A 27964-nucleotide genomic window follows, 5' to 3' on the forward strand; every position below is an offset into this window, starting at 1 on the left:
TCAATGCAAGTCTCTTTTCCCTTAATAAAGCACAATCAAACTTATTTTTGCTCATGCTGTCTTTTTTAAAAATTGAAAAAAACAACTGGCTAGCATAACATATACGAGCATAGCTGGGATAGCAAACGTTAGCATAGTGATAGCACCTTTTAGCCTGAAGCGCCCTATGTATTGACAAAAAACAGAAAATACTCGCAATTGAGACTGTGCCCTTTAGGGCGGTGCGTTTTATAGGTGTGAAAATACGGTATGTCGATGTTGCATGCCATTACGGCATCAATGAATCTACCGTGCAGGACATACAAAAGAGGAGGCTAACATTCGAAAGACGGCCACACTTTCATTTACAAGCAAAACTAGCGCGTGGTAACCACGAGAAATAAAACCCTCGTCAAAATGGAGAATGCGCTCTCAGTCTGGGTCGCAGAATGTAGGGTGAAAAACATTCCTCTGGATACCATCATCATCCGAACCAAGGCCAATAACTTGTTATTTTAGCTCCCGACGAAGACCCTGAATGCAAGCTTTAGCCAAGGACCAGTGCTGCGAGTGAGCCTCGTGAATTTTCAGCAAGCAAGGTTGGCTCGAAAAATTCAAAAAGAGGCATTGCTGCCTGTGTACTGGATGAGCAACAGAAAAGCTTGGATGACAAAAGCTCTCCATAATGAGTGGTGTTAAGACCGGTACTCGGAAGTTTGGTCGCCGGACGTTTAACAACATGACAGAGTTTACTGTTGAAACCAGCTCTCAAAATTATATTCACCCGGGCGACCAAACGTCCGGTCACGGTTAAGACCTACCATAGTATACTTGTACCGTATTTTCACGACTATAAGGCGCACTTAAGTCTTACATTTTCTCCAAAACAGACAGGGTGCCTTATAATCCAGTGCGCTTTATATATGGACCAATACTAAAAGTGTCAAAACGATAAAATAAAATAAATCAGTCGATAGGGTACAGCTCTCACAACTACGGCAAGCAGCCCCCGACTCTACTATTTTCCCCGTAGAAAAACTGTACAGTGACTGCTGGGATATATAGTTCTTTTGTCAATACACCCAGTATGACTCAGTCCCGGAACGGATTAAGATCGTATGTCGAGGTACCACTGTATATGGATAAATATTGTAGCACATTAATTCTATGTTCGTCGTCATTCCCAGTGGAAGTTTCAACTGTGGTCCGAGCTTTCAGGAAGGCAGAAATTACTGACTCGATTAATGATGACTTTGGTGAGATGCCCACCTGTTCAACATGATTTATTATGCTATTGCTGTGTCACAAAAATACTAATACTTTAACCTCGGAGAAAATATAAAAAAAACTTTTGTTTATTCATGTTGGGAGTGAATGGAGTTCTATTAATAAAGTTTGGCTGACTGTTTTGTTGAAATTCCCTTTAGCGCAGCACCATCTAGTGGTAATGCGGAGCGCTGTGCCTTAAAAAGCGGTGCGTTCTGTGTCAAATACAGAAATAGCACTCGTTACTGACACTGCGCCTTTAAATGCGATGCGCCATATATTCGTGAAAATACAGTATATCTATCCATCCATGGATGCGTGTCCGTCCGTCCGTCCATGGATGCATGTCCGTCCGTCCGTCCGTCCATGGATGCATGTCCGTCCGTCCATGGATGCATGTCCGTCCGTCCGTCCGTCCATGGATGCATGTCCGTCCGTCCGTCCGTCCATGGATGCATGTCCGTCCGTCCGTCCATGGATGCATGTCCGTCCGTCCATGGATGCATGTCCGTCCGTCCGTCCGTCCATGGATGCATGTCCGTCCGTCCGTCCGTCCATGGATGCATGTCCGTCCGTCCATGGATGCATGTCCGTCCGTCCGTCCGTCCATGGATGCATGTCCGTCCGTCCGTCCGTCCATGGATGCATGTCCGTCCGTCCGTCCGTCCATGGATGCATGTCCGTCCGTCCGTCCGTCCATGGATGCATGTCCGTCCGTCCGTCCGTCCATGGATGCATGTCCGTCCGTCCGTCCGTCCATGGATGCATGTCCGTCCGTCCGTCCATGGATGCATGTCCGTCCGTCCGTCCGTCCATGGATGCATGTCCGTCCGTCCGTCCGTCCATGGATGCATGTCCGTCCGTCCGTCCGTCCATGGATGCATGTCCGTCCGTCCATGGATGCATGTCCGTCCGTCCGTCCGTCCATGGATGCATGTCCGTCCGTCCATGGATGCATGTCCGTCCGTCCGTCCGTCCATGGATGCATGTCCGTCCGTCCATGGATGCATGTCCGTCCGTCCGTCCGTCCATGGATGCATGTCCGTCCGTCCGTCCGTCCATGGATGCATGTCCGTCCGTCCGTCCGTCCATGGATGCATGTCCGTCCGTCCGTCCGTCCATGGATGCATGTCCGTCCGTCCGTCCGTCCATGGATGCATGTCCGTCCGTCCGTCCGTCCATGGATGCATGTCCGTCCGTCCGTCCGTCCATGGATGCATGTCCGTCCGTCCGTCCGTCCATGGATGCATGTCCGTCCGTCCGTCCGTCCATGGATGCATGTCCGTCCGTCCGTCCGTCCATGGATGCATGTCCGTCCGTCCGTCCGTCCATGGATGCATGTCCGTCCGTCCGTCCGTCCATGGATGCATGTCCGTCCGTCCGTCCGTCCATGGATGCATGTCCGTCCGTCCGTCCATGGATGCATGTCCGTCCGTCCGTCCGTCCGTCCATGGATGCATGTCCGTCCGTCCGTCCGTCCGTCCATGGATGCATGTCCGTCCGTCCGTCCGTCCGTCCGTCCATGGATGCATGTCCGTCCGTCCGTCCATGGATGCATGTCCGTCCGTCCGTCCGTCCATGGATGCATGTCCGTCCGTCCGTCCGTCCATGGATGCATGTCCGTCCGTCCGTCCGTCCATGGATGCATGTCCGTCCGTCCGTCCGTCCATGGATGCATGTCCGTCCGTCCGTCCGTCCATGGATGCATGTCCGTCCGTCCGTCCGTCCATGGATGCATGTCCGTCCGTCCGTCCGTCCATGGATGCATGTCCGTCCGTCCGTCCGTCCATGGATGCATGTCCGTCCGTCCATGGATGCATGTCCGTCCGTCCGTCCGTCCATGGATGCATGTCCGTCCGTCCGTCCGTCCATGGATGCATGTCCGTCCGTCCGTCCATGGATGCATGTCCGTCCGTCCGTCCATGGATGCATGTCCGTCCGTCCGTCCGTCCATGGATGCATGTCCGTCCGTCCGTCCGTCCATGGATGCATGTCCGTCCGTCCGTCCGTCCATGGATGCATGTCCGTCCGTCCGTCCGTCCATGGATGCATGTCCGTCCGTCCGTCCGTCCATGGATGCATGTCCGTCCGTCCGTCCATGGATGCATGTCCGTCCGTCCGTCCGTCCATGGATGCATGTCCGTCCGTCCGTCCGTCCATGGATGCATGTCCGTCCGTCCGTCCGTCCATGGATGCATGTCCGTCCGTCCGTCCGTCCGTCCGTCCATGGATGCATGTCCGTCCGTCCGTCCGTCCGTCCATGGATGCATGTCCGTCCGTCCGTCCGTCCATGGATGCATGTCCGTCCGTCCGTCCGTCCATGGATGCATGTCCGTCCGTCCGTCCGTCCATGGATGCATGTCCGTCCGTCCGTCCATCGATGCATGTCCGTCCGTCCGTCCGTCCATCGATGCATGTCCGTCCGTCCGTCCGTCCATCGATGCATGTCCGTCCGTCCGTCCATCGATGCATGCATGTCCGTCCGTCCGTCCATCGATGCATGCATGTCCGTCCGTCCGTCCATCGATGCATGCATGTCCGTCCATCGATGCATGCATGTCCGTCCGTCCGTCCATCGATGCATGCATGTCCGTCCGTCCATCGATGCATGCATGTCCGTCCGTCCGTCCATCGATGCATGCATGTCCGTCCGTCCATCGATGCATGCATGTCCGTCCGTCCGTCCATCGATGCATGCATGTCCGTCCGTCCGTCCATCGATGCATGCATGTCCGTCCGTCCATCGATGCATGCATGTCCGTCCGTCCATCGATGCATGCATGTCCGTCCGTCCATCGATGCATGCATGTCCGTCCGTCCATCGATGCATGCATGTCCGTCCGTCCGCCCATCGATGCATGCATGTCCGTCCGTCCGCCCATCGATGCATGCATGTCCGTCCGTCCGCCCATCGATGCATGCATGTCCGTCCGTCCGTCCGTCCATCGATGCATGCATGTCCGTCCGTCCATCGATGCATGCATGTCCGTCCGTCCGTCCATCGATGCATGCATGTCCGTCCGTCCGTCCATCGATGCATGCATGTCCGTCCGTCCATCGATGCATGCATGTCCGTCCGTCCGTCCATCGATGCATGCATGTCCGTCCGTCCATCGATGCATGCATGTCCGTCCGTCCATCGATGCATGCATGTCCGTCCGTCCGTCGGAGCATGCATGTCCGTCCGTCCGTCGATGCATGCATGTCCGTCCGTCGATGCATGCATGCATGTCCGTCCGTCCGTCGATGCATGCATGCATGTCCGTCCGTCCGTCGATGCATGCATGCATGTCCGTCCGTCCATCGATGCATGCATGCATGTCCGTCCGTCCATGGATGCATGCATGTCCGTCCATGGATGCATGCATGCATGTCTGTCCGTCCATGGATGCATGCATGTCCGTCCGTCCATGGATGCATGCATGTCCGTCCGTCCGTCCATGGATGCATGCATGTCCGTCCGTCCATGGATGCATGCATGTCCGTCCGTCCATGGATGCATGCATGTCCGTCCGTCCATGGATGCATGCATGTCCGTCCGTCCATGGATGCATGCATGTCCGTCCGTCCATGGATGCATGTCCGTCCGTCCATGGATGCATGTCCGTCCGTCCATGGATGCATGTCCGTCCGTCCATGGATGCATGTCCGTCCGTCCATGGATGCATGTCCGTCCGTCCGTCCGTCCGTCGATGCCTGTCCCTCCATCCGTCCGTCCGTCCGTCGATGCCTGTCCGTCCGTCGATGCCTGTCCCTCCGTCCGTCCGTCCGTCGATGCCTGTCCGTCCGTCCGTCGATGCCTGTCCGTCCGTCCGTCGATGCCTGTCCCTCCGTCCGTCCGTCCGTCGATGCCTGTCCCTCCGTCCGTCCGTCCGTCGATGCCTGTCCCTCCGTCCGTCCGTCCGTCGATGCCTGTCCCTCCGTCCGTCCGTCCGTCGATGCCTGTCCCTCCGTCCCTCCGTCCGTCGATGCCTGTCCCTCCGTCCCTCCGTCCGTCGATGCCTGTCCCTCCGTCCGTCCGTCCGTCGATGCCTGTCCCTCCGTCCGTCCGTCCGTCGATGCCTGTCCCTCCGTCCGTCCGTCCGTCGATGCCTGTCCCTCCGTCCGTCCGTCCGTCGATGCCTGTCCCTCCGTCCGTCCGTCCGTCGATGCCTGTCCCTCCGTCCGTCCGTCCGTCGATGCCTGTCCCTCCGTCCGTCCGTCCGTCGATGCCTGTCCCTCCGTCCGTCCGTCCGTCGATGCCTGTCCCTCCGTCCGTCCGTCCGTCGATGCCTGTCCCTCCGTCCGTCCGTCCGTCGATGCCTGTCCCTCCGTCCGTCCGTCCGTCGATGCCTGTCCCTCCGTCCGTCCGTCCGTCGATGCCTGTCCCTCCGTCCGTCCGTCCGTCGATGCCTGTCCCTCCGTCCGTCCGTCCGTCGATGCCTGTCCCTCCGTCCGTCCGTCCGTCGATGCCTGTCCCTCCGTCCGTCCGTCCGTCGATGCCTGTCCGTCCGTCCGTCCGTCGATGCCTGTCCGTCCGTCCGTCCGTCGATGCCTGTCCGTCCGTCCGTCCGTCGATGCCTGTCCGTCCGTCCGTCCGTCGATGCCTGTCCGTCCGTCCGTCCGTCGATGCCTGTCCGTCCGTCCGTCGATGCCCGTCCGTCCGTCCGTCGATGCATGTCCGTCCGTCCGTCCGTCGATGCATGTCCGTCCGTCGATGCATGTCCGTCCGTCCGTCGATGCATGTCCGTCCGTCCGTCGATGCATGTCCGTCCGTCCGTCCGTCCGTCGATGCATGTCCGTCCGTCCGTCCGTCGATGCATGTCCGTCCGTCCGTCGATGCATGTCCGTCCGTCCGTCCGTCGATGCATGTCCGTCCGTCCGTCCGTCGATGCATGTCCGTCCGTCCGTCGATGCATGTCCGTCCGTCCGTCCGTCGATGCATGTCCGTCCGTCGATGCATGTCCGTCCGTCCGTCCGTCGATGCATGTCCGTCCGTCCGTCCGTCCGTCGATGCATGTCCGTCCGTCGATGCATGTCCGTCCGTCCGTCCGTCGATGCATGTCCGTCCGTCCGTCCGTCGATGCATGTCCGTCCGTCCGTCCGTCGATGCATGTCCGTCCGTCCGTCCGTCGATGCATGTCCGTCCGTCCGTCCGTCGATGCATGTCCGTCCGTCCGTCCGTCGATGCATGTCCGTCCGTCCGTCCGTCGATGCATGTCCGTCCGTCCGTCCGTCGATGCATGTCCGTCCGTCCGTCCGTCGATGCATGTCCGTCCGTCCGTCGATGCATGTCCGTCCGTCCGTCCGTCGATGCATGTCCGTCCGTCCGTCCGTCGATGCATGTCCGTCCGTCCGTCCGTCGATGCATGTCCGTCCGTCCGTCCGTCGATGCATGTCCGTCCGTCCGTCCGTCGATGCATGTCCGTCCGTCCGTCCGTCGATGCATGTCCGTCCGTCCGTCCGTCGATGCATGTCCGTCCGTCCGTCCGTCGATGCATGTCCGTCCGTCCGTCCGTCGATGCATGTCCGTCCGTCCGTCGATGCATGTCCGTCCGTCCGTCGATGCATGTCCGTCCGTCCATCGATGCATGTCCGTCCGTCCATCGATGCATGTCCGTCCGTCCGTCCGTCCATCGATGCATGTCCGTCCGTCCGTCCGTCCATCGATGCATGTCCGTCCGTCCATCGATGCATGTCCGTCCGTCCGTCCGTCCATCGATGCATGTCCGTCCGTCCGTCCGTCCATCGATGCATGTCCGTCCGTCCGTCCGTCCATCGATGCATGTCCGTCCGTCCGTCCGTCCATCGATGCATGTCCGTCCGTCCGTCCGTCCATCGATGCATGTCCGTCCGTCCGTCCGTCCATCGATGCATGTCCGTCCGTCCGTCCGTCCATCGATGCATGTCCGTCCGTCCGTCCGTCCATCGATGCATGTCCGTCCGTCCGTCCGTCCATCGATGCATGTCCGTCCGTCCGTCCATCGATGCATGTCCGTCCGTCCGTCCGTCCATCGATGCATGTCCGTCCGTCCGTCCGTCCATCGATGCATGTCCGTCCGTCCGTCCATCCATCGATGCATGTCCGTCCGTCCGTCCATCCATCGATGCATGTCCGTCCGTCCGTCCATCCATCGATGCATGTCCGTCCGTCCGTCCATCCATCGATGCATGTCCGTCCGTCCGTCCATCGATGCATGTCCGTCCGTCCGTCCATCGATGCATGTCCGTCCGTCCGTCCATCGATGCATGTCCGTCCGTCCGTCCATCGATGCATGTCCGTCCGTCCGTCCATCGATGCATGTCCGTCCGTCCGTCCATCGATGCATGTCCGTCCGTCCGTCCATCGATGCATGTCCGTCCGTCCGTCCATCGATGCATGTCCGTCCGTCCGTCCATCGATGCATGTCCGTCCGTCCGTCCATCGATGCATGTCCGTCCGTCCGTCCATCGATGCATGTCCGTCCGTCCGTCCATCGATGCATGTCCGTCCGTCCGTCCATCGATGCATGTCCGTCCGTCCGTCCATCGATGCATGTCCGTCCGTCCGTCCATCGATGCATGTCCGTCCGTCCGTCCATCGATGCATGTCCGTCCGTCCGTCCATCGATGCATGTCCGTCCGTCCATCTATCCGTCCATCCATCTATCCATCTATCTATCCATCTATATTTCAGCAACACGCTTACCGTAATTACTCGAATATAACACGCATATTTTTGCTATATAATTAATTCCAATAGTTGGGGGTGCGTGTTATAATCAAGAACTAATTTTTTTTTTTTTTGTCTTGTTACATGGCCCTTAGCCTGGTGCTTTTTCTTGCCAAATAAATTGAATTGAAATTGAATTGAATAAAATAAATTACAAATTTTCGATCGAAAAAAGCATTGTCAAACTCACTTTGACGCACGGATTTTACGTCATCTCGTAAAGCCAATCGGATGATGTGTTGTGGGAGGAAGAGGAAGTGGATGAAGGAAGCGTGGACGTTGATAGGATTCTCAACGAAGAGATGTATGAGAGGACAGACAAAGAGAGAGAGGAACTCTTCATTTGAAGGATTCTAATGAATACATTTGTTTGAACAAAACAATCGTGAAACGAAGAAAAAAAGGTAAGATTTCTGATTTTCGTCAGCGGGAAATTTTAGGTGCGCACTATATTCGAGTACTGCGTTTTTCCAGATTTTTTTGGCCCAAAATTACCTGCGTGTTATCTTCGAGTGCGCGTTATATTCGAGTAATTACGGTATTTATTTATATATTTAAACATGTACAGTGGCACCTCGTCATACGACCGCTCGTCATACAAAATTCTCGTCTTACGGCGGAAATTTCGATCGAATAATTCGCCCGTCATGCGACCAAAATTTCGTGACGCGACCAAGCCAGGTCTTTTTTGCATATCTTTCGTGTATAACAATATTTACGAGCACAGAACGATTATTCAGACGAGTTTCTCCTAAGACCAGGAAACGCACAACGCGCATGCGCCGTCAAAAAGAGGGCTTTCTGGGTAATGAAGTATACTCGTGCACAGAACACCCATAGGCAATGGCAACCTTTCTCAGAATAAAACTTCATTAACCACAATCAATACGTGGGTAAGATCAACTATTGTATTTCCTGTTATTCTTTCTAAGGAAAGAAGCTCCCCCGATCGTTCTTTAAAGACTATTTCTCATTGGCAAGTGGTCGTGCGTTATCCTATTGTGAGGACATTTGTGTGCATCATTTTGGGAATATTTTGAAGGCAATACAACAGCAAACAGTTCATCGATAGCGAATGTGAGGGTGGAGGCGTGGCAAACCGCCAACCCGGAAAACGAAGGTAACAAAAAATTACAACAAAATTAGAATTCAGTTTTGTGTAAAGTTACATTAAACGTATGTTTGAGTGTCTGTATATATTAATCCAAGTTAATTTAAGTTTGTTCCGTTTACGAGTGCGTTGTCGTGGAAAAAAAACGAAAAAATTAACTTACTTATTACCTATCTATTTGTGTCTAAAATGCCTTTCCTGTATCTGCATTCTCACTGTCTTGCTAATGTGACAATGAAATTTCCCGAATACAGGATGAATAAAGTTATCCAATCCAAATCATCAACCAGTTTTTTTTAATTACAAACATTAACCTGATTTTTTGGACTACTTCAAGTGGAGAAGGACTATTTTCACTGAGTATAGCACTTAAAGTATTTACAATTTTTTATATACATCGTATTTTCACACCTATAAAACGCACCGTGTGATAGGGTGCAGTCTCATATCTTATCTCTTGTCTCTTATCATCATCATAGGCACCGTTCAAAGCGGCTGCTTGTTGCAGTAGCTCCCTAAACCCTTTCATATTCTGTATTTTTACAGCTTTTTTATCCTTTATTTTTACGTTTTATTGTCTCTTAAGACTTTACTTGTTACTTTACTTTATATATTATATTCCATACTTTAATATTTTAAATATTTACTTTCAAGACTCTACTCCAAGACTCAAGTTGTGCGAGAGGCAGTCTTTGATCTATTAAGTTTAGTTTATCTTTGCAAATTCTGGACATTACATTTTTGACCCACTCAGCCATGCCAACGCTGTTTTACACAAAAGATCAGCCGTTAGCGCTACGCAACACCTGGATTCCTCTGGACCTGGACCTTCCCGCTGAGTTAAAGAGGAAGAGAAGGGGATGCAGAGCTGGACGAAAATGTCAGCAGAGAAAGCAACGCTTCGGACCCAGCATTCCATCTATTATTATGGGGAACGTAAGATCTCTCCCCAATAAGATGGAAGAGCTAACGGCGCTTACCAAACAACGACAATATCGACAATCTGCATTATGTGCTTCACGGAGACCTGGCTGAATGAACTAATTCCGGACTCTCTCGTCTCCTTGGATGGCTTTCAGCTGGTGAGGGCGGACAGAGATGCTGAGGAGAGCGGTAGAAAGAAAGGTGGGGGACTACCGTATTTTCTCGATTTTAACGCGCACTCGAAAATAACACGCAGGTAATTTTGGGCCAAAAACATCTGGAAAAACGCAGTAATCGAATATAGTGCGCACCTAAAATTTCCCGCTGACGAAAATCAGAAATCTTACCTTTTTTTCTTCGTTTCGATTGTTTTGTTTAAAACCGGATAGAGAAATCTTCAGGTACGAGCGTGTCGAGTGTCGTGCATTACTTTCTCTTAACGAGGGTATGGGGACTTGTTAGCTTCACTAATATCGAATTTTCTTCCAGCTCCTCTGTTGCCCAATTCCTCTGCCACTTTGATGACTTTTCTTTTGAACGCTGCGGTATAACTTGCTCGTTTTGATGCCATGTTGCTTGTACAATGTCCAAAACTGAACTGAGAGAGGGTGAACTGAGACGAGTACGAGGCTAGAGGGGGGCAGTGGTGGTCTCGGCTTTCCGATTTTCGATCGGCTTTACGAGATGACGTAAAATCGGTGCGTCAAAGTGAGTTTGACAATGCTTTTTTCGATCGAAAATTTGTAATTTATTTTAGTTATTGATTATAACACGCACCCCATCTATTGGAATTAATTATATAGCAAAAATCTGCGTGTTATAATCGAGAAAATACGGTAGCTGTTTTTATTAATAGTAGATGGTGCATATTACTGTGAGGGAGCAACTTTGCACTCGAGATTTCGAGCTAGTAGCTGTTAGCATCAGGCCGTTTTACATCCCCCGGGAGTTCTCGCACGTTATCGTAATAACAGCGTATATACCTCCTTCGGCCGATGGGGCAGTCACTCGCGAGCTGCTCCACGCTGCTGTGTCCCGGCTGCAGACATCACACCCCCAGTCTCTCCTTCTTATCTCTGGTGATTTTAACCATGCTTCCTTGGCTTCTACTCTCCCCACCTTCACTCAGTATGTGAAGTGCCACACCAGGGAACAAAAAACTCTGGACCTGCTATATGCCAACACAAAGGAGGCATACAGCTCAGTCCCCCTGCCCCCACTGGGCCGCTCAGACCACAACCTGGTCCATCTGATCCCCACCTACATCCCTATGGTGAGGAAAATAAAACCTACCACGAGGATCATACAAAGATGGACCGAGGAGACCAGCATGGTACTGAGGGACTGTTTTGAGACCACTGACTGGGAGGTGCTGTGCAATTCACATGGGAAAGACATTGACAGCTTGACCCACTGCATCACAGATTATGTTAACTTCTGTGTTGAGAACATTGTACCCTCCAAGAAGGTCCGTTGTTTCTCCAACAATAAGCCATGGGTCACCAGGGATCTAAGGGCCCTCCTGAACAAGAAAAAGAGGGCTTTTAGATCTGGGGAGAAAGAGAGTCTGAAAATAGTCCAGAAGGAGCTGAAGAGAGAGAGATAAGGAAGGGAAAGACCATCTACAGAAGGAAGCTGGAGAACCAACTCCAGAGAGGCAACACCAAAGAGGTCTGGAGGAGCTTGAGGACCATTTCGGGCCATGGAGGCAACAGTGAGAGAGACCCGGAGTCCGGAGACAGGGAGTGGGCCAATGAACTGAATCAGTTTTTTAACAGATTCAGTCCTGCCCCCACTCCCCTGACCCCCCACACCAGAAGCAACTCTCCCCCCTCATTCTCCTCCCCCTCTTCCACCGGTCTCTGCATTACTGTCGATCAGGTGATAAAACAGCTAAAGAAGATCGAGGCAAGGAAGGCTACCGGTCCAGACGGCCTCAGCTCCAGACTACTGAGAGAGTGTGCGGATCAGCTTGGAAAAGTGATTCTGCATATTTTCAACCTCAGCCTCAGTCTGCAGAAGGTCCCCACCTTGTGGAAAACTTCCTGCGTGGTCCCAGTTCCAAAGACTGCGAACCCCAGGGAGCTAAACTACTTCAGGCCGGTAGCATTAACCTCTCACCTGATCAAGACATTGGAGAGGATCATCCTCAATCACCTCAGCCCCCTGATGAATGCAGAGCTGGACCCTCTGCAGTTTGCCTATTGTCCAGGCATTGGTATGGAAGATGCTACCACCTACCTGATGCACAGGTCTCTTTCACACCTGGAGAACACGGGAAGCACAGTGAGAATGATGTTTTTGACCTCTCCAGTGCGTTCAACACCATTCAGCCGGTCCTACTGAGAGGGAAACTGGAAGAGGCTGGAGTAAGGAACCACCTAGCCGCATTGATCATCGACTTCCTCACAGACAGACCACAATATGCGAGACTCCAGGACTGTACGTCTGATGTGGTAGCTTGGAGCACGGGGGCCCCACAAGGCACAGTGCTCTCCCCACTCCTCTTCTCCCTCTACACATCAGACTTCAAACATAATACAGACACCTGCCACCTCCAGAAGTTCTCGGACGACACCGCTATTGTTGGACGAGTGACGGACGGGAACGACCTGGAGTACAGGGGAGTCATCACAGCCTTTGTTGACTGGTGTAGGCAAAACCACCTCTACATCAACACCAGTAAGACAAAGGAAATGGTCATTGACTTTCAGAGGAATCCTCAACAGACCACTCAGGTGAACATCCAGGGTACAGACATTGAAATCGTGGAGAATTTGAAGTACCTGGGTGTTCACCTCAACAACATTCTAGACTGGTCCACAAACATAGATGCCCTGTACAAAAGGGGCCAGAGCCGCCAATACCTACTGAGGAGTCTACAGTCCTTTGGAGTGTGCAGGACACTGCTGAAGACTTTCTACGACAATGTGGTGGCATCTATAGTGTTTTATGCAGTGGTCTGTTGGGGATGCGGGAGCACGGAGAGGGACAGGAACAGGCTGAATAAGGTGGTCAGGAGGGCCAGCTCTGTTCTGGGCTGTCCTTTGGACTCTGTGGAGGAAGTGGGAGAGCGGAGGATGCTGACCAGGATGATGTCCATCATGGACAACACCTCCCACCCCCTGCATGAGTCTGTGGAGTCTCTCCGAAGCTCTTTCAGCAATAGACTGCTGCACCCTCATTGCAGGAAGGAGCGCTTCCGCAGATCCTTCCTCCCATCAGCTGTCAGGCTCTTTAACAAAAAAATTGCTGTGTTAAGACCTACCGTATGCATGCATGTACGTGCGCATGCATGCATGCATGCATGCATGCATGTATGCATGTATGCATGTATGTATGTGTATTGTCAAGTCAACTATGGAGAAGATATGTCTGCCCCTCCTCCAGACCAACAGGGGGCAGAAAAGAAAACCCAATCAAACTCACCTCACCTCATTTCCTGCCTGAGGTCATAGGTCATGAACCAGGATATAAATTCAGTAGTCCAGCCTTGAAAGAAGACAGGCAAAAAAGGAACAAGAAATACCGTTCAGACCCGATCACACGCAACTGGTAGGATCAAATATAAGTAACACTTAGCTGCCAGCTGATTAATGCTTAGTTTGTTTTCTCACAACCATAAGTTGCATTCTTTGTACCTTCCTTTCCCTTGAAAAATGTCACATGCTTGCTTCCTTCTGTCCCTTTTAAGGTTTTCAACATAATCCTTGCAGCAAATGCTAACCCTTTCAACAACTTCTTTCCTCTCACTGGAAAACTTCAATAAAATTGTAAACTGGAAGGATTTGAGTTGTTCCTGCTGTGAAAAGATCGGGGCCCCTTTTCAAGTTTGGGGCAAAATTTGAAGAAAGTAGAGAGAACTTGACATGCATGCATGCATGCATACATACAGTTGTGTATTCCGGGAATTTGATTCCAGCTTTGGCGAAAGACCAAACAGTGCTGGCCGACACTTGAGCCCAGTCATCCAAAATCCATTGTAACTCTGGACATGCATCACTCCAAAGCCTTTAATTCTCCTCGCTGTTATATCAGCATTGACAATTCATTCCAAATCGTCACGTAACTCGCTGCCTGCCCGAACTACAATGTTGGCCATCCGTTAGCAAAGCTGTTAAATTAAATAAAAGCACTGCAAGCACACGGAAGTCAAATGCCTTGCCACTCCCCTGGGATGTTTTGAATGGATTTACCGTAATGCTTGGAATGCGCAGGGAGGCTATTTTTAAGCAGCGTGCCGGCAAGAACAAAAATTGAATTTAGTGCACAGACAAGGGGTACCGACCGATTGGGCGCATCAACCATTTTAGACTTTTAAGTGCACCCTTTAGGTGTGAAAATACGGTAGATTATAATTAGCTATTAATACATTAGTCTTTTGGTATGTTTATTGATGTAATATTCAATAAATATACACTGATGAATCGATTTTTCAATTATCGCGGCCATGTCTGGTCTATATTAACCGCAATAATCAAGGGAATACCGTACATAATATATTTTTAAAAACATTAACTATTGGTGGTCAGAGAGACTTATAGTCCGGAAAAAACAGTAAATTAAATAAAAATGCAGTTCCAGTGCACCTGAAGTAACGTTTTTGGCTGCTGGTGCTCTTCTCCATGGCGTCGAGGGAACCCATGCCCCGGTACTTTTTCAGCCGTACGCCATCTGAGAAGAAGTACTCGCCGGGCGCTTCGGTGGTCGCTGCCAGCAGGGAACCCATCATAACTGTGGTGGTAAAATGATTGACATCATAATCCAGAATTTAAACGGTGTTATTGCCGACCTATTCCTACCGGTCGACGCTCCGAGCGAGAGCGCCTTAACCACGTGTCCCACGGTCTGGATGCCGCCGTCCGCGATGACAGGCACGCCGAAGCGCCGCGCGTATTCGGCCACCTTGTACACCGAGGTCCCCTGAGGCCGCCCGCACGCCATAACTGCAAATGGCAGCAAAGAGGCGAACCAGGGCTCAGTTATTGCCCGCCAACCCAGAAGAGGAAGGTGACCGTCCGTGGCGGACAGTGGGCTGCCGTTGCCACAGGCAACCGTGAGCAGCAAACACCTCTGTGCGAGTACCTTCTTGTGTAATGCAGATGGAACCACAGCCCATGCCGACGCGAAGTGCGTCCACACCGGCATCGATCAGATTCTTGGCCTGTGCCGCCGTCACCACTGTCAGAGGGATTTTTTTTAAATGATTTTATAAGGATTAATAATTATCTCGTGGGCTGCCCTTGACAAGAGTAGACGTCCGATTCATTTCAATTACGAGGAGCTGGCATTATCATTCAATCCTAGTTCAAATGAATTCACTGTCTATTGCCTTCGATATGATGGGGAAAAAAACATTATGTACCATTTCCTCCCACGACTTGCAATTCAGGAAATTTTTGCTTTATGTAATTTATCATGTTGATCTGAAACACGGAGTTGCCTTGGGAAGAGTCCTGCAGAAAAAAAAATATTTTAAGTAATATAACAAAGTACAATGAAATAAAGTAATACAATATCAAGTAGGTTGTTCATACATACTTGAGAAGTGTTTGTGGCTAAAATAGTACCCACCAGCACCACGACGTCCACGCCCGCCTGCACCAGGAGGTCAAGCCTGTACTTGTCGTCATCGCGGGTACCGATGGCGGCGCCGCACAGCAGCTGCTTGCGTGAGTCTTTGGAGGCCAGCGGGTAGTCCCGGTTCTTCTTCAGATCCGTCCTCGCGATGATGGCCACCAGCTCGTCGTTGTCGTTCACAATGGGCAGCTTGCCTGGTACGCAAAGAGAACCTCAACAAAACATCGAAACTAACAGACTGCATTTTTACCTTTTTTGCTGCGTTGCAGAATGTCGTTGGCTTCTTTTAGGGTGACTCCTGCCGGAGCGACGACTAGCTCCTCCCTCTTTGTCATGGCCTGAAAGAGCACAAGCAGAGTATTCGTATATATGGCTAATCTATATCTATACTATTATATAAATGCATCTTTGTTTGTGTGTGTATGTGTCTGTGTGTGTGTGTGTGTGTGTATGCGTGTGTGTGTGTGTATCTGTTCGAGCTCTATGGACTATGATACGGCTGAACCGATTTTCATGAAAATTGACACAGGCTAGGTTTTGTGTCAAAATACCTCTGATAAATACCGAAAAAAATCAGGTTTCCGAAAAAAAATGTCTGATACACACCAAATTTGACACACGTTTGCAAGCTACCGTCATGTGTTAATCCGGAGTTTCAAGATCATGGGTCTCAACACCAGAAAAAAAAACACTGCAAGAACAGTGCTTTACATATGGCCAGCTCTACGTAGCTGGCTCGCGTGTGGGCTCTCGATCCAAGCTTTTCATATTCTTTCCGAAAACTCTGGCCAAAAACATTGTTTACAAAGAAATTTAAATTTAAGTGCAGAGCACTCACTTCCGCCAGGGTTTTGTTGTGGTCCTTCTCTGACAGGAAATCAATGTCCCTGGAGGTTACGATGCCAACCAGCTTTCCGCCCATCTTCCCCGTCTCCGTGACAGGGATGCCTGAGAAACCGTGGCGCACTTTGGCTTCCAGCACGTCGCCCACTGTCTGGCACGGGCACATCACGACTGGGTCTGTGATGAAACCTTGCTCGAATCTCTGAAACGTTCGTCAAAGGAAATCAAAAATCCAGAAATCACAAGACTAGATAACTGCGGCTTACCTTGACTTTGCGGACTTCGTTGGCTTGGAACTCGGGAGTACAGTTGTGATGGATGAAGCCAATGCCTCCCATCAGCTATAAAGGTAACTAGGTATACTAATCATGATACAATAAAAGGCTTATTAGCAAATTATCAGCGTTTTACCGCCATTGCGATGGCCATGGCTGACTCTGTGACAGTGTCCATGGGGGACGAGATGAGTGGGGCCTTTAATGAGATCTTCTTGGTTAGTGCCGATGTTAAGTCCTGACAGGCAAAATAAACAAAGAAAAATTGCAGAGTAAAATAAAAGTAACGCATAAATAAAATAAAATCCCTTGAAAAATGTGTTGTTGGACAACCATGCACACACACACACACACATACCTAGGAGCAATTTAGAGTGTTCAATCAGCCTACCATGCATGTTTTTGAAATGTAGGAGGAAACCGGAGTACCCAGAGGAAACCCACGCAGGCCCAGGGAGATCATGCAAACTCCCCACAGGTGGATGTGACCTGGATTTGAACCCAGGACCTCAGAGCTGTGAGGCTGACGCGCTTAAATGTTTATCTGAATTAAATTATATAATTCATCCAAAGTGGTACTTGCTTACATAGAGAAACATATCTATGTAAAAATAATACTGAGGACAATAACATTAATGGTATGTGGGGTAGGGTGCAACAATAAAGTAGTGAAGGTGATTCTTTACTCAGACACTGATGGCAAGGGTGGAACACCCATCAATTGTAATTTACTGAACACCCCACTGAGTTGTGAAATTCCATCTGCGTACTAGGAACACGTGAATTTGCACACAGACTCACACACATGATCTGTTAAAGCGCTCCGTTTGTGGAATTCCACATTTGGCCTGAAACAGCGTGTCCTAAATGAATGGACATACTGTTCAAAAGCCAAACGGGACACTGCAAAGCAGAACTGTGATGCTACAAGGGACTCATGACCCAAAGTTGAACTATCGAAAAAGAAGTGTAATGTATCAAGACACAATTACTAGGACGGATAGGTATCACAATGATGACTTATCAATGGAAATATTTAATTTTCTGCATTTTTTTGCATGGTACTGTGGAAAGAACTCTTAACAGAGCATGTGTATGGCAAACAGAGATTACAGATATCAATTAACTAAACCAGCGAACTGAACAAAGCAGAGGAAGGAGGATTTGTTATAACTCCCATGAGATTATCTGCAATACGTGCAACCGGCTGTCGGGAGGTGGACGGGAGTGGCACCAAATGTTCCCCCCAAAAAATAAACAAGGTTATTTTTGTTTCACAGTCAGTTTTGAGGTTTATGGCAGCAGACTTGCGTCTAGACCAGGGGTCACCAAACTACGGCCCGTCAGCACATTTGGCCCGGCCCTCTGAACAATACCAGAGATGCTATCGGATTTATTTCCTATTTGGAAAAAAAAAAAATCCAGATATTTTTTTTTTTTTTTCAAAAAAAAAAATCCTAGGCTCCGCGCTGTCAAAGAGAACGGAATAATGGCGAAAAAGTTAGGTAAGAGAAAAATTGATTCAGAATGCAGGGTATTGAACCTGGAGTGGACAAACGATTATTTTTTTGTTCAATGCAAAGAAAATGCTGTTTGTCTCGTCTGTCAAGATACGGTGGCGGTATTCAAAGAATACAATCTTCGCCGACACTATGAATCCCGTCACAAAGACAAGTACGATGGCTTGCAAGGCCAAATACGAGCAGACAAACTTAAAGCGAAAATGTGAACTACTATCTCAGCAGAATACATTTGTACGCCAAGCTCAGCTGAACCAGGCATCCGTTCGGGACAGCTTTCGAGTTGCTAAACTGATAGCAAGCAGCGGTAAGCCTTTCACTGACGGAGAGTTTGTTAAGAAATGTATGGATGCTGTCGCGGAGATGTGTCCCGAGAAGAAAGATGCATTTAATGCCTTAAGTCTGTCGGCGAGTACAATCACCAGACGCGTTGAAGAAATCGGGAGTAATGTATATGCCCAGCTGCAGCAGAAGACTAAAGAATTTCTCTTTTTATCATTAGCACTGGATGAAAGCACGGACGTGCAAGACACAGCGCAACTGCTCATTTTTATTCGTGGAGTTAGCGCAAACTTTGAGATATGCGAGGATCTGGCAGCCCTCCAAAGTCTCAAAGGGACTACAACGGGAGAGGATATTTTTGACAAAGTGTGCCAAACCATGGAGAAGTTGGACCTGGACTGGTCAAAGCTAGCTAGCATCACGACTGACGGGGCTCCTAGCATGGTGGGCGAAACTCGCGGTCTAATGGGACGCATGAACCGGGAGTTGGAAAAAAGGGGTCTCACCGCCCCGCTACGAGTCCACTGCCTAATTCACCAGCAAGCACTGTGCTGCAAAGTGTTGACGTGAGAGAGATTCTGCTCTGACAACTGAGCTGAACTTTTATCTGTTAAGATTGTGCATAGCACAACAGAAAGTTAATGTTCCATGGCTTTTTTTTCTATGAAGAACCCAGAGAGAGAGTTATTTAGTTATTATTTATTTCATAGTGTTATTTATTTCCTGTTTTTTTTCTGTGAAGAACTCAGAGGGTTATTTAGTTATTATTCATTTCATTAATAGTGTTATTTGTTTCCTGACTTTTTTTCTGTAAAGAACCTGGAAAGGGTTATTTGGTTATGTGTGGCTTTCTGGAAAACAATAAAAAATTTAAGCTCCCCTACGATCGTCACACTTTTTCTGTTACAAACTGACACCGACCGGCCCCCCCATCAGAGAAGGGAAAGGTTATGTGGCCCTCACAGGAAAAAGTTTGGGGACCTCTGGTCTAGACGGACGGGGACATTACTGAAGTTCTTACCACTTCGTCTGAGGTGAAGTCGATGAAGCCGGGCAGAATCAGGAAGTCACTGAAAGACAAAAAAAAGGACACCGTCAGAAGATGGTTGTTAGAATAATGATTAATACCCTTAAATCATTATTAGTAATATTTAATTAAAATTGGAAGACATCTTTCACATATCTGGTTACAACTTGCAAGGAGCTACACTCATAACGCCACTTCGTTCCTGAGCATTTCTGACGTGTAGTATATTTTTCATCATATTTAGTCGCGACAAACGGAAAACATTTCAATGTAATCTGATTCAAAACAATTGCCATTATTAGATTGAAACCAAAACACCTGCGTAAGAATTTGCAGTAGAAGCATAATAATTTCTTTATAAGGTAAACTGCCGGCGTCCCAGACAAAACAATTTATGAGTCCTTCGTAGATCATTGCGAACTTGCATCTGGGTGTCTGGGTTGCGAGGTCTATCTCCCAGTAACAGTCCTTGGAGGGTGAGGTGTTATGTCAACAAGCTGGAGCCAGCAGGGTGACCTCGAGTTTGCCCCAGTCTCAAATTAAAGACACTCTTATACAAAAGTAATTAAAATGCATACATCTATAATATTATCATGAATTAATTCATAGCCTTATTACTTATTAAAAATGCTTACAAAACATAAAGAAACATCCCATAATAAATCCAACAATGGTGCCAGAAAGTGAAAATGCGGTGTCCAAAATAAAAGTTCCTTTTCACTGTTGGCATTCAGTTTTATGACACTATCCACTTTTAATATCTGTGACCCCCAAAAAAACGATGGCTTGTTTTACTCTTTTGCCATGTGTAATGCAGTTTACTGTGATATTTTATGTGTCTATGTGTAGTGCATAACAGGTTTTTCCATCTTTTTAAAAAACTTAAAGTAGAGTAGAATACCACAGGGTTGTTTGCCCTCACGCCTACAAACATTTAAGAGACCAGCAGAAATTCCAGAAAAACATCTGTTAGCATTTAGCCACTGAATCAAAGACAAAGTTAAATACCGTATTTTCACGACTATAAGGCGCACTAAAAAGTCTTAAATTTTCTCCAAAATAGGCAGGGCGCCTTATAATGCGGAGTGCCGTGTGGAAGCACTAAAGCCTGACTGAGAGCACTTCTTGCCGACACTCTTCTTAAATAGAGAGAAGGCGGACGTGGGTGGGGTCAGACGCTAAAGGCAGGCCCCTACAAGGTGCCCGTATATAGTGTGGGCATGTGATTATTGCAAAACAATTTCGGTTTGGTTTCTAAGGGCCCCCGAAAATGAATATAATACAAATAGACGCTTACGAAGCTCAGTTCAAACTTCAAGCCATCAATTATGCAGGGGACATGGGAATAGAGCACCTGCGAGGCAATTTTAGATCAACGAATCCATGGTTAGCAAATGGAGGAAGCAGGAGAACGAGCTTTGCCAAGTCAAGAAGCAGCAGCGGTGAAAAACCAAGTCACGAAAATGAACCCTGAGCTTGCCGTCATTTCCGGAGGCTTAACTAAAGCGCCGGACTAGTTACGCCACTATTTGCGAATGGATTGTGGCCGCTTGGATGAACGTGTCTGCTTGCACTGTTGTTAAAGGCACTAACAACAGATGCTTGAAAACCGCTGGACATCGGCATCAACCGGGCGTTCAAAGCAAAGTTGCGAGCGGCATGGGACCAATGGATGATAGGTGGCGAACACAGCTTTACGAAGGGTGGCAGGCAGCGCCGGGCTAGTTACGCCACTATTTGCGAATGGATTGTGGCCGCTTGGACGAACGTGTCTGCTTGCACTGTTGTTCGAGATTTTGCCAAAGCCGGCATCATTTCTGTCGAGCCACATGGCAATGTGAGCGACTCTGACAACGAAGAGAGGGAACCCGGCATTTTTGATGAATCATTTGGACAATTGTTCAATTTGGACACAGAAAGAGGACTTTGATGGATTTGTGGGTGATGATTGATCAAAAAACGTGAGTACATTGTAAAATGGCTAAATAAAGTACAACCGAACTCAGGTTTGCTTCCGTTGCCTTTTTAAAAACGTGTTTTTAGCGTGTGTCCATACGTTTAAGCTGGTGTATGTTTTGCTATGCCTGGCTGTGCCTTTAAATGCGGTGCGTCTTGTGTGTCAAATACAGTAATAGCACTCGTTACTGACACTGCGCCTTTAAATGCGGTGCGCCATATAGTCGTGACAATACGGTACTAATGACTTTCTCCACAAGGTGAGTAGTACATACAGAATGTAACACTGTTTGAGTGATCCATATTCAGTGTTAAGTAACAGGGTGTGTGAAATTTGTGTATTTGTCCTTTTTAAGCAGCTAGAAAGATATATTTTTTAAAATGATCCAGAGAAAAGCAACATCCACACTAGTATAATATACGGAGCTGCCAACCTCCGTCAGCCCCATTTAAGCGTACCCTTGTCCCATTTCTGGAGTTTATCCGGGCTGAATGCGATTCACGCAAAATCGATATAAAATGGAAAAACAATTACATAGGACAATTTCAATCAAACTGTTATGTTTTTACATTAATTGTATGTTGTGCAATGTGCAAATGTCGGTCCTTTTGGAGACGGCTATAACATAGGATGTTTTGTGGAATACGAACCAATAAACTTCTGCAAGTGTCTGAGTTTAGAAAAACCCGGGAAATTATAGGATTTGTTTCAAAACAAAAAGACTGGTGGTTTAGTCAGCCTTAATAATACTTAATTCCCTTGTGAAAAAAAACAATTGTTAAAGTGATAGAGGCTAACTAGGCAATGAATTCTGAATCGATTGCCACGCTGAAGTCGTACAAGACGAATCAGTTGTCAGAACTTGTAAATGGGATGATTCACAAAGCATTCATGTTACCGAATTCATCCGGTTTACAGTGCAGTTGAATCAAATGTGAAAGTAAGATGCGGAAACCGTAGCGATGGTGTAAATTTTGAGGCATTTAAATTGGAAATGTGGTTCTTTTCAGAAATTTTTGCTTCATAAAAAAATTAAGTGACATTTTTTTGGGATTTCCAGAGTTTATGGAGGTTGTCAGGAGTCCCAGAGTTTGCGTTACTTGTCTGGGCAAACCCCGGAAATTCCGGAGAAGTTGGCAGCTCTGAACGTAGTAAAATTGCTCGACAGTAAAGCAATGGTCATTTGGTTATTTTTATGTATTGAAGAACTCTTTAAATTTCTGGCATGTCAGAGGGATTTTAAGCCCAGAGGATAATGAGTAACCTTTCTTGTTTACACCATTTTGGGGACACAAACCTCCATTTTGACCCCGGCTGTTGGGTTTATTCTGGGATGTTACTATATGTTCATTAAGCATTTTAATAGGTAATGAAGCTATAAATTAATTTGTGCTTTATGTTGGGACCAAGTAAGCTCGACACTTTCCCCCCCACAGCTACTTTCGAGGCCGGTTAATTGTTTTCAGGACTATTGACTGAACGGACACCATGTTCCAGGCCGAGACTGTTGATCTGAGTTGGCAATGAAGATCTACAAGGGACTCTTAAATTGCTTTGACTTGGATTCCGGCAGATGGCGATAATCGCATTATTGTTTAAAAATACGGTCGCTCTGTTTACCTTATAAAGAAATTATTATGCTTATTCGTGCAAATTCTTACGCAGGTGTTTTTGGTTTCGATCTAATATGAGATTGTTGTGGCAGTTGTTTTTTTACCTTAATGGTGTTATTCGGTTAGCTTATGCAATTGTTTGAATCAGATTACATTAAATGTTTTGAGTATGGCGCGACTAAATGGACAGAGGATGCCATTTCTTCAGAATCCTCTTGGACGAAGGCGAGTTGGGAGTGATTTTCCTTGCAAGTTGTAGCCAGTGTATGTTAATGATCTCTCCCTGTTTTGATTAATGTGTATTAATAATAAATCTATCACTGGCAAATCCTCTTTCAGACGACTTTTGGTACAGTGTGGTGGGAATTTGACACCGGGTCGCTATATCGCGCAAGCACTTTTTCGAAGGGCGTGCCCTGCATCTCTTCACATGATGTCAATTGAAGGTGTCATGAGAACAACTCTGGCAGCGGCCGCGATGCGCGTGATTAAGCCACTAATAGGCGATGCCTCTGTAGAAATCAGTCCATCCAGATATTGCTAAGTAAAACGCTGGTGGTTTTGATTATGAAATTGAATTGCCTAATTATCTAAGACAGGAAGCTGCACTAAGGTGGGGTAGGAGTAGCTAATATCAGAAAGCAGTTTAATTTAATTCATCAAGACTGGCCATGCGTAGAGCACATGTACAGTGATCATTAGCAATGGTTAACACAGTAACAACTCCAAAATAGCCCCTCAAAACATACTTTTTTCCTGAAATCAAGGCATGATAAAACAATGAAACACCCACTTCATTGAAAATTCTTGACAAGACACGTGTATATAAAATGACGTTACGTAATGTTGGGAGCTAGTATTATCTTGGTAAAATAAATGTGAGTGTGTTATCTTACTGACCAGCCAAGTGCAGCTTGACAATTGTACAACTGCAACTCTGTGACAATAATTCCAGAAAATCATTATTCTGGCTTTGGAGTTTCCACTGAAAATTTATTGTGCTCCTCCCAACAAGACAGATTGCAAATTGTCCATTTAAAATCTGGCATATCACTGTGGGGTGAGTGATCTCCAGGGGCTTTTTTTTTCTGGGAAATCATGCTCATTTTTCGCTTACATGTTCAAATTGAACTTGTTCTACTCACTTGTAAGTCAACCCATCTCCTTTAGAGCATAGCTCTTCAGCCGTTTGACCGTCCGAGTGTTGGTCACATCTGCTGGTTCAGAACGTGGTGGCCATTACAAAGCGCTAAGTGATTATACAGGTGTAAGCGTGTGCTTTATCGCGGTGAGACGGAGTAGGGAAGCAAAGGGGTGCCGTCTTACTTGTATGTGAGGCCATCACCGATAGAGAAGAGCTGCTGCGCAGAGAGCCCGTCCTCAGGCACGTAACTGGTACCACCGCTGATTAGGTAATCTGCCATACTCTAACATGACAGAAACAGGGAGGTCAGGAAGTAAAATTCAGAATGAGGCATGATTTTATATTATTTTAGGTCGTTAGTAAGCACTCATGATTCTATTGCTGTATTTTCCAGCCGAAGAATACACAATGAAGAATATATTTGTCGCGTAGTCTTATAATTATAGATGGGGGGGGGGCTATCTAATCCCGCAAAAAAAGCATATACATTAAAGCAGTGTGGCGAACAAGTTAAACAGAGAGCAATCATTTTAAACTGAGCGTCAAAGAGGCACACCTTACGACAGAAGAAAAATCCAATCTGAAATTTTTTTTTTTTAAATATTTATTTGTTTTTAATAGGCCTTGATGAACTAGTCTTTTAAGAAAGATTTTAAAAAAAGAAAAGAAACATGAAACGAGGCAAAGACCCACAGAATATACAAAATATGATAAGAAGCAAAGAGCCACATTCATTTTGGCCAGGAGCCGCATGCGGCTGGAGAGCCATGTTTGTCACCCCTGTGTTAAAGTAACAATGATAAAGACTAAAAAAAAATAGAAAAAAATTAATAAAACATGCAGTTTGTGGGTGGTTAGAGAGAAAAGAAAAAAACAAGTCGCAGACCCAGCCAAACTATGAAAAAAAAGGCCCGCTTAAAGTCTGGAAAATACAGTAAATTAAAAGGTCAGTGTGACTTTTCCTGCATAACTTTCTTGGGCTTATGAATAGGTAAATATATACTTCCTCTTGAATGACATACAGTACTGTTGTTGTATCTTCTGTCCCAGTATCTGATTGGATGTATCAGATACTGCTATCAAATGCAATGCTCATTAAACAATAATAAACTCTGCCACTGTACCTCTTTCATAAGTTTTTAGGTAGCCGTAGGAACATCTCAAGATGAGATAGCCAGTTAATCGATTATGAAAGTGGGCACAAATGCCTATCAAGAACCTTACAAAAAAAAGTTCAGGAACCAATTAATTTCGTAAGTAGAGGTATGACTGCAGATTACTAAATACGGTTTGAAAGGACGATAAAGGAAGAAAAAATTCAACATTCCGGCGGATATTATACAGAACGCCAGGTGACATAAAACATATTGACACTTCTTCATCGCATGCTACTTTGTTGGAAATAACGATCGTTGACGCAAAACTTCCCTGATTGTTATCTTATTATCTGGCCTAGTGACCTAGACATCGCCAGCTAGTAGACATTTTAGCTTCCAGCTAACATGCTCTTTCAAAAGCAACATTACGAGCTATGAGTTTAAAAATATCCTCAATTAACAGGCTAGTCCCTTTCTTTCGTGTACGCTGGCATTTGGCTATAATTGTAACTGATGTAGCGGTTCGGAGGAACGAGGCGACCCTATTTTGAGGTACAGTGGTACCTCGTCATACGACCGCTCGTCATACAAAATTCTCGTCTTACGGCGGAAATTTCGATCGAATAATTCCCCGTCATGCGATCAAAATTTCGTGATGCGACCAAGCCAGGTGGCCATCTTTTTTGCATATCTTTCGTGTATAACAATATCTACGAGCACGGAACGATTAATTCAGACGAGTTTCTCATACGACCAGGAAACGCACAACGCGCATCCGCGGGCAAAAAGAGGGCTTTCTGGGTAATGAAGTATACTCGTGCACACAACACCCATAGGCAATGGCAACCTTTCTCAGAATAAAACTTCATTACCCACAATCAATACGTGGGTAAGCTCAACTATTGTATTTCCTGTTATTCTTTCTAAGGAAAGAAGCTCCCGCGATCGTTCTTTAAAGACTTTCTTGTTGGCAAGTGGTCGTGCGTTATCCTATTGTGAGAACATTTGTGTGCATCATTTTGGGAATATTTTGAAGGCAATACAACAGCAACCGCCAACCCGGAAAACGAAGGTAACAAAAGATTACAACAAAATTAGAATTCAGTTTTGTGTAAAGTTACATTAAACGTATGTTTGAGTGTCTGTATATATTAATCCAAGTTAATTTAAATTTGTTTGTTCCGATTACGAGTGCGTTGTCGTGGAAAAAAAAACGAACACGTCTCTGACTCCTGTCGGCGAAATCTGCCCAATTTTAGTTAGATTAAACACATTTTATTACTATTAAACCACTAGTTATGTGTTACTTTGTTAATAGATGGCGAATTAGAAGAAATAAAACTTTTTTTTCCCAATCCAATATCCTGTTTTTGGTGTTTTTTCAGAGGGCTGGAACGAATTAATTTGTTTTCCATTCATTTCAATGGAAAACGTCCGCTCGAGTTACGAGAATCTCGTCATACAATCTCAGTCTCGGAACGGATTACGATCGTATGTCGAGGTACCACTGTATACTAGTACTTTGAAAGAGAGTTGGGAGTTTTGACACGCAAAGGTGATTCGTGGAGGAGGATACTTACAACTAATTTCAAACGATCATACTATAGTTGGTTAGTTCACGAGGCAGTTACAGAACGCGGGAGAAACACCGAGAATGGTTTGCTGAGGGCGCACAGAATTAATGGATAAACAAGGAGTCATAAATAGCAGCGTAAACAAGAATAGCTATCTATAATAAAGGCGATCGGATCAATATCTTATTATGCATACATTGCCAGCACTTGGTATAATATGGATCTTGTTAGTCATTATCACATCTGGTGTTAAAAGTGCAAGGAGATTTTTTTTAAATCAATGAGCACACAAATGGGATGCATGTGGAGCCAGAGTTAGCCATTAGCTGAGCAGCATGGCACTCTTCTGGCTTTCTGAAATGTGCGCATGTCTGCGGTCTTGTGTCAACTCACGCGCGTGGGGCTTATCATTGGGGGAAAAAAACGAACTGCGGCGTTTCATTCAGCCTGATTCACTTCAGTAGACATCTCTGCCTAATTAACCCCAAATTGAAAAACGATCCCCAGTGTCGTCGTTAAATTCTGAAGTGAACGCAGCGAGGACGCTAACATGCATGCTACGTAAGGCGTGAGTTTACCTCGATGAAGGAATGAGGGCAGACACTTCGCCCGTGGCTCCAAAAGTCAGTGAGGCAACAAAAATAAATCAATAAAAAGGATGGCAAGACTTGAGCGTGTGAAACGCTGGGTTGTGTGCCACGCTGAATATGTACCAGCCCGATCCTAGTTACATCCCCTTTCCGCGTGGGGGAGTGTCAATTCCCCGCGTGCTGGTGATGCTGCTCACCACAAGGAAAATGTCTGACATCACTGCCACCGAGGTGCGCAAACACGCATTTCAGAGTTGAGGATTGTCATGTGACATATAAAGAGCTGGGGTCTAAATTATTACGCCTGGAAATTGACCCATTTGTGTAACATTGGAAATAAAACAAAAAAATGTGCCTAAAATTTTAACAACGCAATGTGAAAGTTGCACAAACATGTTACATTCAAGAGCCCGTTTTTGCATTCGGCAATGTGGGCAAACGGCCTGGGTGCACACTAGGGGGCACATTCGAGCTTTATTTTTTTTCAGGTT

The 27964-nt window shown here is 47.3% G+C and overlaps 1 protein-coding gene across 6 annotated transcripts in view; it reads right to left on the minus strand.

Annotated features, from left to right (window-relative positions):
- The window catches only part of LOC144068940 (inosine-5'-monophosphate dehydrogenase 1b), a 32271-nt gene extending 4555 nt beyond the window's left edge, over positions 1 to 27716 (minus strand). The window contains exons 1-14 of one of the 6 annotated variants that reach the window (XR_013298340.1): positions 27462 to 27716; positions 24395 to 24495; positions 24214 to 24285; positions 19493 to 19541; positions 16806 to 16907; positions 16661 to 16735; positions 16390 to 16596; positions 15802 to 15889; positions 15513 to 15745; positions 15337 to 15427; positions 15057 to 15152; positions 14774 to 14917; positions 14561 to 14705; positions 13401 to 13463 (exon numbers count right to left, since the gene is read on the minus strand). Coding sequence is in view for 5 of the 6 variants with exons in the window: in XM_077593912.1 (XP_077450038.1) it covers positions 14561 to 14705; positions 14774 to 14917; positions 15057 to 15152; positions 15337 to 15427; positions 15513 to 15745; positions 15802 to 15889; positions 16390 to 16596; positions 16661 to 16735; positions 16806 to 16907; positions 19493 to 19541; positions 24214 to 24285; positions 24395 to 24492 (1400 nt within the window). In the remaining variant the exon portion in view is untranslated. The remainder of the gene's footprint in view (positions 1 to 13400; positions 13464 to 14560; positions 14706 to 14773; positions 14918 to 15056; positions 15153 to 15336; positions 15428 to 15512; positions 15746 to 15801; positions 15890 to 16389; positions 16597 to 16660; positions 16736 to 16805; positions 16908 to 19492; positions 19542 to 24213; positions 24286 to 24394; positions 24496 to 27461) is intronic. The other 5 variants (XM_077593913.1, XM_077593912.1, XM_077593914.1 and 2 more) reach the window with 5 other exon arrangements.
- Positions 27717 to 27964: the final 248 nt, after the last annotated feature.

This window comes from Stigmatopora argus, chromosome 23 (genome assembly GCF_051989625.1).
Source record: "Stigmatopora argus isolate UIUO_Sarg chromosome 23, RoL_Sarg_1.0, whole genome shotgun sequence".
Lineage (NCBI taxonomy): Eukaryota > Metazoa > Chordata > Actinopteri > Syngnathiformes > Syngnathidae > Stigmatopora > Stigmatopora argus.